The 11,475-nt window shown below is 49.7% G+C and overlaps 1 protein-coding gene and 1 long non-coding RNA gene across 2 annotated transcripts; one reads left to right on the forward strand and one right to left on the reverse strand.

The window, feature by feature from the left end:
* Window positions 1-8,036: 8,036 nt before the first annotated feature.
* On the forward strand, window positions 8,037-8,852 carry LOC120968641 (probable CCR4-associated factor 1 homolog 11). Its single transcript, XM_040395554.2, has one exon. It carries the CDS (start codon window positions 8,076-8,078, stop codon window positions 8,850-8,852), a length of 777 nt encoding a protein of 258 aa, XP_040251488.2. The 5' UTR covers window positions 8,037-8,075.
* Window positions 8,853-9,800: 948 nt separating this feature from the next.
* LOC120968248 (uncharacterized) lies at window positions 9,801-10,991 on the reverse strand. Its single transcript, XR_005762539.3, has 3 exons — window positions 10,598-10,991; window positions 10,327-10,466; window positions 9,801-10,248 (listed from the first exon to the last, which is right to left on the reverse strand). It is a non-coding gene; the product is annotated as an uncharacterized lncRNA (long non-coding RNA).
* Between the last annotated feature and the right edge of the window lie 484 nt (window positions 10,992-11,475).

The raw sequence follows: 11,475 nt of genomic DNA on the forward strand, positions 1-11,475 counted from the left end.
TCCACAGCTTAATAAATAGTAACGTCTAACTGAGCCAGTTAGTTAGATGCGTACACTTGGTGTAGTAGGATCTTTATTTAGTTTGATGCATACACTTGTTCTTTTTTGGTAGCCCTTTTGTAATGATGGCTGATGTTTGGTTTGGAAGAGAGAGCTGCGTCTTCACTCTTCTGGCCTGCTTACTGCTTCTGTTGCACCCCCAGCCCTGGTTGCTAGTGCTGCTGTTTTCAATGTACAATCAGTAGTATATTTCGTCTGTTGGTTGAATAAATGTGTTGTTAGAACGACAAACACAATGTTTTAGAAGTCGTTGCACGGTTCGATCCTTTAGTGCCCCGTACCGTACGTAGCGCATACTATTTTTCATACGGAACACATTTTTCACTTGTTGATAACATGCAGCCCACTGATGAAGGCCCAATAGAGAAGCCCATAATTAACTGGAAGGGAGGCTCTCACATGAATCCGTCCCAGGTACATGCTCATGGTCCCCTAAACATAAATAAGTAAATAAATAAAGTTAAATGCTCATGCACCAGTTCTTTGGGAAAATAGGTAGCCCGGTATTTCTTTTTGAAGAATACCCAATTGTTTTCTCTGAATTACTGGGCTGCAAATCTTTCAAGACGAGGAGGGATGCATTCCGGCCTGGCTTAAGAGTATGGTCAATGTCTGTTAAAAGTAATATCAAAAGGGGTTGAAAATTCCAAGAAAATTATAGCAAATGGGATATAAGTTTCTTTTTTTGTTTTTGTTCTTCACTGATATCTTATACGTATTTCATTGGATTTAACATGACATAGTACTAATTTATTTTTAAATTTGTTTTAGTATGGCTATTAATTTTTGGATTAAGAATATTTCGTTCCCCAGCAAAAATTTACGAATTTTCAAAATTTCCCACATATTTAGTTCATTTTTTGACCTTGGTACTGACCAGAAAATGGCCAGCAATTCTAAAAATGGAAAACGGGCTGCAATAAATTCCATATGAATTAGAAAATGAGTAAAAATTATAAAAATAATAGCAAATGGGTTGTACACGCCACAGATTTCGAGGCTGACTTGTTTACGCAAGGCTTTGTCAGTGAAGACACGATTCTAGCAGCAGTGACTGTTGGATGTCCATCCAACGGCCGACGTGCTTCTTCAATCTCTGATCTTCCTGCTCCAGCCGCCTAAACTAGCGCCGGCGGGACTGCCTGCTCCCTCCTCTTGTGGCCCGCTGTGATGCCGCGCAGGCTTCCCCGGCCCACCCTACTCCCTCCGCTGGCCTGGCTGCACGCAATCAACTGTCTCCTTATTACGTGAAAAAAAATGATTCCTCCTACTGACATCTAGGGCGCACCGGTTGGGAGGCTGACCTGTGGGCCTACTAAGTTGACGCGTACGTAGGGCTTGTCAACTTAGTCAACAAACGATTCTAGCAGCACTAACCGTTGGATTTGAATCGAACGGTCTTGCTGCTTCTTCAACTGCTGCTCTTCTTGCACCAGCCGCCCAAACCAGCGCCGGGGAGACCGCCTGCTCCTGCCTCCAGTGGCCGGCTGTGCTGCCGTTGAGGCCTCATCGCCCCCTACTACTCCCACCGCTAGCCAGGCCCTGCGGCGATGGCAGCCTCACACCGCAGCCGAACCAGTGAACACTCGTACTCCTCTCCGCGTGGGCATCCATTGCCGCGTCTTCCCCGGCTCCGCGTCGTCCCCTTCCTAGGCCTCGCCGTCGTCCACCGCCTTGGTGCTCTCGGCGCGGCGTGGTCAACGTGGTCAACAACATTCCATCGGAAGAGTATTGTACGTGGAGAGGCTGACAGCTGGGTCCACGGCCACAGCCCAGTTTTTTTGTGATTTGCGAAGTAAGTCGCTTTGTCAGGCCTGTTGGGCTGCAAATCTTTCAAGACGAGGAGAGCTTTCATTCGGCTGGCCGAGAAAATGGCCCATCAGTAATGAGAAATGGGTTGTACATTTTTAAAACACATCAAACCGGCAATTAGTTTCAAATATCTTTTTTTATTTCAAGATTTTAAATTACATTAATTTTTATGCATGGAGAATTTGTTGGATTTTATATTGATATACATTTATTTTTAAAATCAGTTTGAATGTGAGTCGAAATTTCGGGATTAAAAACAGTTCGGACCGCACCAAAATATGCAAAATTTCGTATAATTTTTTAACCGTGGCCACAATATGGGCTGTAATGCTAACAAAAAGAATATGAGCTCCAAAAAAACCTTAATAATTAGCAAATGGGTTGTAAATTATTAGAAATAATGGCAGATGTGCTGTATGCTGTTTTCCACAGATTTGAGGCTTTCCTAAAAAAAGGTTGACGCACAAGCAGTGACTGTTGCATGGCCATCCAACGGCCCTCGTGCTTCTTCAATCTCTGCTCTTCCTGCTCCAGCGGGTCAAACAAGCGCCGGCGGGACTGCCTGCTCCCTCCTCCCCGCGGCCGGCTCTGCTGCCGCGCAGGCCCCACCGCCCCACCGTACTCCCATCGCTGGCCAAGCCATCCCTCTACTCACCCACACCTGCTGTTATTCTTCGGCGACGGCAGACGAACCAGTAAACCCTCGTACAGTCATACTCCCCTCCGCGTGGGAAACAACTGCCGAGTCTTCCTTGCCTCCGTGTCGTTCCCTTCCTAGGCCTCGCCGTCGTCCACCGCCCTGGTGCTCTCGGCGCGGCCTGGTCAACGTGGTCAACGACCGACATGCATCTGAAGTGGACTGTACGTGGAGAGGCCGATAGTTGGGTCCACGGCCGCACGCAAGGAAATGCCTCCTTATTACGCGCAAAATAATGATTCCTCCACCTGACATCAGGGACCCACCGAAAGGGCCTCTGTTCGCGAAAAAAACGTTACCGCCGCTGACAGCTCGGACCCACCAGCTATATCTTCGCACGCAAGGAAGTGCCTCCTTATTACGCACAAAAAATGAATACTCCCCCTGTTAGCTGGGACCCAGTATAGTGGCAGGCTGACTTGTGGGCCTACTAAGTTGACGGGGACGGAGGGCTTTGTCAACTTAGTCAATATGCACGATTCTAGCTCCAGTGACCGTACAATGTCCATCCAACGGCCATAGTGCTTCTTCAACCTCTGGTCTTCTTGCTCCAGCCGCCCAAACCAGCGCCGGTCGTGCCTCGTGCTCCTGCCTCTCGTGGCCGGCTGCGATGCGGCAGAGGCCTCACCGCCCCCTACTACTCCCACCGCTGGCCAGGCCATCCCTCTACTCACCCACACCCCCTGTTATTCTGCGGCGACGGCAGCCTCACACCACAGCGAACCAGTGAACCCTCGTACTCCTCTACGCGTGGGCATCCACTGCCGCGTCCTCCACGGCTCCGCGTCGTCCCCTTCCTAGGCCTCGCCGTCGTACACCGTCCTGGTGCTCTCGGCGCGGCGTGGTCAACGTGGTCAAGGAACGGCTTCCATCGGACGTGGACTGTATGTGGAGAGGCTGACAGCTGGGTCCACGGCCGCAGCAAGGAAGTGCCTCCTTATTACGTGCAAAATAATTATTCCTCCACCTGACAACGGGGACCCACCGGGCGGGCCACCGTATTTTGCGAAAAAAACGTTTCCCCCCTGACTGCTGGGACCCACCAGCTACATCTTCGCACGTAAGGAAGTGCCTGACAGTCGGGACCCACCTGGTCGAAGCGTACGTAGCGTTGTCATTCTGGTCGCGAACGTGTACGTACATATATACTGGTGGATGTAGAGGCGCGCACGTGTCGTAGTAGAGGCGCGCACGTAGCATGTACACGTACGTACAGCGGCCAGGGTGCAAGAAAGAAAATACGGCCACGTATGTGTACATACGGGCGGGGTCTCGAATGCCTACTCGCGCATACGTACGGCCAGAGCTCGTGTACATGACTGGGTCGGAACGGAGAAACAGTGTCGTTGTCGTGTTCATGGGGAGGCAACGGAATGCGTCGCGTTCATGGGGAGGCAACGGAATGCGTCGTGTTCATGGGGAGGCAACGGAATGCGTCGTGTTCATCGGGAGGCAACGGAACGCGTGGGAGCCAACCGGCTGGGTAGAAACGGAATGCGTGGTCGTGTTCATCGGGAGGGCTTGGATGGAACAGGCAATGGAAACGAGGCCTGGCGTACCACAAAACGGAGGAAACGGACCTCCTACGTTCGGAACGGGTTCCTGTTGATCGGGAGGGGTGTGGCGTACCGCAAAACGGAGGAAACAGACCTCCTACGGTCGAAACGGGGGTCCTGTTGATCGGGAGGGGTGTGGCGTACCGCAAAACGGACGAAACGGACCTCCTATGGTCGAAACGGGGGTCCTGTTGATCGGGAGGGGTGTGGCGTACCGCAAAACGGATGAAACGGACCTCCTACGATCGAAACCGGGGTCCTGTTCATCGGGAGGGGTGTGGCGTACCGCAAAACGGGACTCCACGGGATACTGTTCATCTCCACCGTCGACCTCCTCCAGCCTCCACGGGCTACCGTCGACCTCCTCTAGCCTCCACGGGCTCCTGTTCATCCAGCCTCCACCGCGCGCTACTCCACCGGCTACTGTTCAACCACCCCTCCACGGGCACCCCTCCACCGTCTACTGTTCATCCAGCCCTCCACACCACAGGGTCCCATTCAACCACCCCTCCACGGGCACCCCTCCACCGTCTACTGTTCATCCAGCCCTCCACACCACGGGGTCCTGTTCATCCAGAGGCAACGCCACCGCTCACTGTTCATCCACCCCCCCTGCAACGCTCACTCTTCATCCAATCGATCAGCTTCAGTTAGCAGCAGTAGCGAAGGAATCGCTTGATCGGGTTCAGTTAACAGCCATCGATCGATCGCTCGGATTCAGTAACGCGTAGCCTGCAGTGCAATCGCTTCGGTTCAGTTAGAGCCCAACGCCTCGCACACACGCGCGTACGTGTACGAGAGAAACGCGCATCGCTCGGCCCCCGACCTCCCACCGTAACCGGGAACTCCACGAAATTTTCCTCCCCCTCGCTTCTACCACGGTTTTTTCCGTCATGGACGGCCCAAAGAATGTCATGCAGCTGCGTCTCCGGCCCGCCCAGGACGAAAAGCCCATTTTCTGTCATGATTTTTTGTCATAGAAGTAGGAGCCCACCACATCTATGATGATACCGGGTTTTGTCACAATTATCGTCATAGAAGTGTCATATGTATGACAGAAAAAAATTTCGTTCGCCCCAAAATGTCACGGATGTGTCTTTTTTTTGTAGTGCTATCAATGGCATATTTTCTAATCTTTCTAATCTTCAATCGGCCCAAAGATTTTTTTTCTCTCAGTTGCAATCGCATGGGCACAATATCAAACCATATGGTATCCTAGCTCTGGGGCAACAAAGAATCACGGCACTCAGGCATACAAGAGGAATCGTACCACATACAAGTGTCATACGAGTGGGAAGGTGTAGTACAATCGAAGTCGCTCACATACACTCATCTCTATAAACGCACGCACGCACATCCTACCCCTATGAGCATCATCGAGAGACTGGACCGACACATCATCTTGAGATTGATGAAGTCGCCACAAACGCCTTCGTAGTCGACGGGAACATCTACTCTCACTACATGCACATCTCTGTAAGGCCTGAAATAAATCCATGAAAATGCAAGTACCAATGTCAAGTCTAGGACTTGAACTCTCGTGGGCTGGGGACCACAGGTTGGTTCGCACATGTGCGGGTCTTGAGCCATGCTTATTAGGCTAAGGAGGTGCTATTTCTATCTCCCGTTGCAACGCACGGGAATGTGTGCTAGTACAAGAAAAAACTAAATTGATTTTTTCTTGAGAAATCAAAAAAAGGAAATTGACGCAATAAACGTGCTAGGCAACGAATTCAGATCAAAAAAGGAGGCTATCCCTCACAACCCACGCCATGGCCCATAGGCCCAAAACTCTTTAGGCTGCAATCGTGCGCACGCATCCGTCGCTGCTTTAGTTTTACCTTCGCCAGTTGCCTAAAAAAAAGGTTTTTCCTTCGCCAAACCAAAAAATCTATCGATCCAGCAGGAAACAAACCGGCGCTGCCCTTCCCCAAATTCTGTTCGCAAACAAGCCGCCGGGCAACAGGCTGATCGCCATCGGCCATCGACTGTCGCACGCGCGCACAACGGTATGCACTGCTGGGCAGCGCGACGCGGCACATCGTCCAGATTCCAGCGACACGACATCCAACCCTCGCTCCCTCTGATACTGATCTTGCCATCTTGGCACGCATCAGTCTTCAATCTTGAAGCTCTAGGTTCAACCAGCAGTACGTATTTTCTGTTCATCGAAAATAGATGTGTTGATGTGGCCTAGGAGTAATAAATTACGACTACTAAAATTGGGATCTAGGGTTGCTCCTCATGTCGGTTCCTAGTTGAACTAAATTCACCTTGCTAATTAGACGTTGGTTATTGATTTTCTCTCTGTATCTCATGCTGCTCAGTTTTTTTTAATATACAGTAGTAGTTAAGAAGCTAAGAAGAAAAGATGGGCAAAATTACTTGAATGATTGCTCGATTACATTTATCGAAAGAGATTTTTTTCTTTCAAGTTTTGGAAAAGGACAAAGCATCAAGGATCAGAGCCGTAAGTTTTTTTTTTATCATTTGTTATATTCTATCTCTATATCTCTTAGATGTTGCTATTTCGATATGTTGAACAAATAGTATTTCTATTTGGTGGACAATCTGAAGTCATGACCAATTTTGTGAATATATTATATTATGTTATATCTTCATGTATTATCCAGCTTGTATAACTAGAATCAGTCATATACGCCCGCCAAACAATGCTTTAGTCTTTCAAAAAACTGCCTTTAAAATTTTGAATACACACTCTTGAAATTCTGGGCCCGCCCCTGACCGATGCCCTCTTCTCCAATGACTTAGCCAAGCTAGGCCGCCACTAAAGATCACCGTGCTGGATCCCTCCGGCCGCCGCCAGTTTCATCACCACTGCCGCCGAGCACCGCCTGACGGAGATCGCCACTCGAGCCATGATCTATATATATATATATATATATATATATATATATATATATATATATATATATATATTAATGTTGGTGAGATGACGTTTGACGCGTTGCTAAGGCCAAATTTGGTTTTCTTAATGAAGAAAATCGTGGGAAAACCCTCTTTCTTTCTTTTCATTCATCTAAACACCCTGAATCCCCAGATGGAAATGCGCCGTCCGCCGTGGATTCTGGTTCATTGGATCGTAAAAACCAAACCTTGGAGGACGTGTTTTTCTTTTTTCTTTTTGCTCTTCTAATCCGACTCCGGGCGAGTCCGACTGACGCCCCCGTTCGCAGCACCGACTCGAGCTGGATCGATCGTGTCCGTTTCCTACTCAGATCCACGGCACGTGCACCGACACGCGCGTCTCTATATATTGAAATCAGACCAAACTCACGTCGCAACACAAACAGACGCGACGCGTTCCACGGCGCGAAAACGATCGAGACTCCCGCCGACACGACGCCGCCACCTCCGTTCCATCAGCAGCCATGGCGCTCTCCGGCGACGGCGGCCCGGTCCTCTTCCACCCGCCCTCCGCGCTGCACCACCACGCCGTCTTTCCCGGCCCCGCCCACCACCACCACCCCGGCATGGTCTGGAATCCCTTCCAGCCCACGTACGACCAGCAGCACCTCCTGCATGTGCCCATGCCCATGCCCATGCCCGGGCCCATGATGGTGCGCATGCAGCCGCCGCCCGTCGACCGGTTCGCCTTCGACGCCCACGCCCACGCCCACCGCCGCCGACGCCGCCGCGGCGGTCGCGGCTCGAGGACGCCCTCGCCGCCCTCGTCGCCCGTGGGCCAGCCCGCCTTCGCCCGCCACGTCCACTACGCCCCGCAGCCACCGGCGGAGGTCGAGGTTCCCGCCCTGTGGGAATGGAACCAGGCCGACGAGACCACGCCGCTGCTGCCGCCGCCGCACCCGGTGGTGACCATCGACACGGAGATCCCGGGCGCGCTGCACAGCTCCGCCACGCCGTTCTACCCGAGGGGCCCCGCTGAGGTCGAGGTGCGCGACGTGTGGAAGTGGAACCTGGTGAAGGAAATGGCGGCCATCACGGCGCTGCTGCCGACGCACCCGGTGGTGACCATCGACACGGAGTTCCCGGGCGCGGTGCACGACTCGGCGACGCCGCGCGCCAAGCGGAGCCCCAAGGAGGCCTACGCGCTCGTCAGGCGCAACGTGGACCACCTGAAGCACCTGCTGCAGCTCGGCGTCACCCTCTCCGGGCCCGGGGGCAGCCACCCCGTGGTGTGGCAGTTCAACTTCCGGGGCTTCGACGAGCGGCTCGACCCGCACGCGCCGGAATCCATAGCCATGCTCAAGGCCCACGGCATGGACTTCGCCAGGCTCCGCGAGGACGGCATCGACCCGGGCGACTTCGCCGACGAGTTCATGCGCTCCGGCCTTAACCACCGCCGCCCGCGCCGGGGCAGGGGCGCCCCCGAGCCCCTCACGTGGGTTGCCTTCTCGGGCTCCTACGACTTCGCCTACCTCGCCAGGATGCTTTTCCGCCAAGGCAGCAAAGGCTTGCCGCAGAAGCTCGAGGACTTCGGAAGGCGCGTGGAGAAGTTCTTCGGCCCGTGGGTGCTCGACGCCAAGTACATTGCCAAGACCTGCCGCATCGAGGACGGAGGCCTGGAGAAGGTGGCCAACACTTTGGGCGTCCAGCGCCGCGCCGGCGTCGCCCACAACGCCGGCTCCGACAGCCTTCTCACCGCCGACGTGATGCTCGCCATTGTGTTGCAGCTCGAGGGGCCCCCCAACTACGACTACAAAGTGCGCGAGAAACACGCCGGAAAGATCGATGGGCTCGTGTAACTGCACGTACTAGACTTGTAGATAGACATATACTCGCTACAAAGATATTAGTACTATGTTATTAATTAGTACTCTATAAGGAAGGAATCCAAGTGATTCAGTTTCCTTGCTTGTTGGCATTCTTCTACGCTTGGATATGCTAATTCATCTCTAATTCCATGACCACATGAACCATCAAGAACTTACCTACACTAGTGGCTGATGCCCGCCTCGGCGCGCCCCACCGCTTACAGAGTAGCGACACAAAAGAAGACGTAGGTTGTTAAGGTATACAAACGGCTTCGGTGTAGCCGTATTATTAACAACTAGATCGGAATCGCGCCTTGGCGCAAGGGTGCCGGTCCCAATGTTTTGGTTAAGCGGGTAATGTTGAATTAGTAGGAACCCAGATTCAGCATATGCATTCATACAAGACAATTACCGAGTGATTCATTAAATAAGGATTTCATAATCTGAAACATCAGTTACTGCATCAGTCAATACATACCAGGAATAAACATAAGAACAATACACTTCGTACCAAAACAAATGTATCCACTAAAATCAGAATTGACATGGACAAACAAAGGAATTGTTGACGGACAACACTTGGATGAAGCAAATCATTCTAAGCCTACAATTGATAAGGTGGCTGAAATATTATGTCAGCCTTGCTCGTTTTTGTAAGGCGTGGAACAAAGAAACTGGCCTTTTACTGTGTCTATATGGTCCTACCTGGTCCCCTCGAGTTGAAAACAAAAGAAACACGCTACAGGCCTTCGTATAAATATAGAGAAGCTGAGCCTAGGTGTATAAATTACGAACGTTTGTTCTGCTACATCAAAAATAGAAGGATCGGTATGGTCATGTACTTGGAATTGTAAAGACAAATTTAAAAGTATCTGCTGCTGATAAAAAAATTATAACAAGATTTGGTGAAATGTCAGTAGGCTCTTAGGATTAGGGCAGCGGTCTTCACCGTCTAAAATTCTCTTGTTTCTAATTACAGAAAAATGGAGTTTCATTTGTTTGCAATTACACAAAAAAGCAGTTTCCTTACACAAAAATGGAGTTTCCTTTGTTTTTCTACATACACAAAAATGGAGTTTGCTAATGCAATCACACGTAGCAGAGTTGTTCAATCAATGGACATGAGGGAATGATATATACACTAAGCACCACAAAGTCGTGTAACAAAAAACAGAGGAAAAACATGAAGGAAGAGGCAAAGATGGCCTTAACTTCACAGGAGAGGTAGACATGCCTTTGCTGGGAGAGGAGCAGGGTAGCGGTCATCGCCGTTGCCGGCAGGAGGTGTCTCCAGTGAGAAAAGACATGGAAGCAAGCTGGAGATTCGCGACTCAGCTACAATGAACTCCATTAAAATCCTTTGAAGCATTCAATTGCCGCAACAGACCTAGAGGAAAATAGCCCAATTAACTCACCCACTCACCAAAAATAAGAAATGGAGGGAAAGTGATCCAAGAACACAAACCTACACTACAATGGGTGAGTGGATAAGAAGCATAAACATGTAGCAATACAACAAGCCTCTGAAGGAGACATGGCGGCTCAGCGGTGACGGCAAGAGAGGTGAGCTGCTGGCTAGCATCCTCTTCAGTCTCAGCGTAGTACCTACAAAGAAATGTACCCTTTTAGAAATACCGAACCATTACAAATGTAGCCTCCCATAAAAATATAACCCTCTTCTAATAATAACAAAAATTCTAGTAAATACATATTTCATTAGCAAGAGAACGGGCAACCTCTTTGTTTGTTGATAGCTTAGCAGGCTCCAAAAGCAGGGAAAACTCTTGTTGGTTGATAGCTTGTAAGTCACTAAAGGTAGCTTGAGGTCCGCACACAAAAATTAAGTCCTCTGAGATCACATAAGAGACATAATATAAATTTCAAATATTTACAAATGAAGTCACAGTTTGGTTTGGTCTGTTCCCTTGAAAGAAAAACGGATAAGACATGGGACTTTATGACAAAAATAATGGCTAATTACATGAGTGGTATCAGGTTTCAAAGATTTTGTGATACCAAGAATACTAAAGTATAGTGATTAAAAGGGAAACATGATTACTGAACATTATTTATTGCCAAATTATTATCTTTGAAGAAGTCCCACAGAAAAAAGGAAATAGATAAGTTGTAAAGATCACCGTGCATTTTCGCTAAATCTTGAACTAAATTCAGTTCATAAATTTAAAAGCATTCTCTGAAGGGCTTGAACTAAGAAAGATGAAGAGCCGGAGATTAACTACATTGGTGGTTTCAACAACATATACATAGCAACAACTCTTATAGATCCTACCTAACACATGCAGTAAAAATATTTTGGTAGGGAATCAAAGATAAATAAAATTTAGCTGGCTCCTAACCATTTATGTGGGGTTACATGATGTATTCAACGACCCTGAGAATAGTGCAGGAAATTTAAGGGTATGGAGTCATACTTGTCTGCAGTTATAAAAGAAGAATTGCTTGTCTGTTGCGTGAGTTCAAGAGGGACGAACGTGAATGGTTTCAAGGAGGTTAACAGTCGCACTACCAGTTCACACAGTTCAGTCGCTCGACACCATAACCGACGGTTGCGTCCTTTACTGGTTTGATTAAAATTATCATTGGTATGCCTCCT

The sequence above is a fragment of the Aegilops tauschii genome, chromosome 7 (assembly GCF_002575655.3).
Source record: "Aegilops tauschii subsp. strangulata cultivar AL8/78 chromosome 7, Aet v6.0, whole genome shotgun sequence".
Lineage (NCBI taxonomy): Eukaryota > Viridiplantae > Streptophyta > Magnoliopsida > Poales > Poaceae > Aegilops > Aegilops tauschii.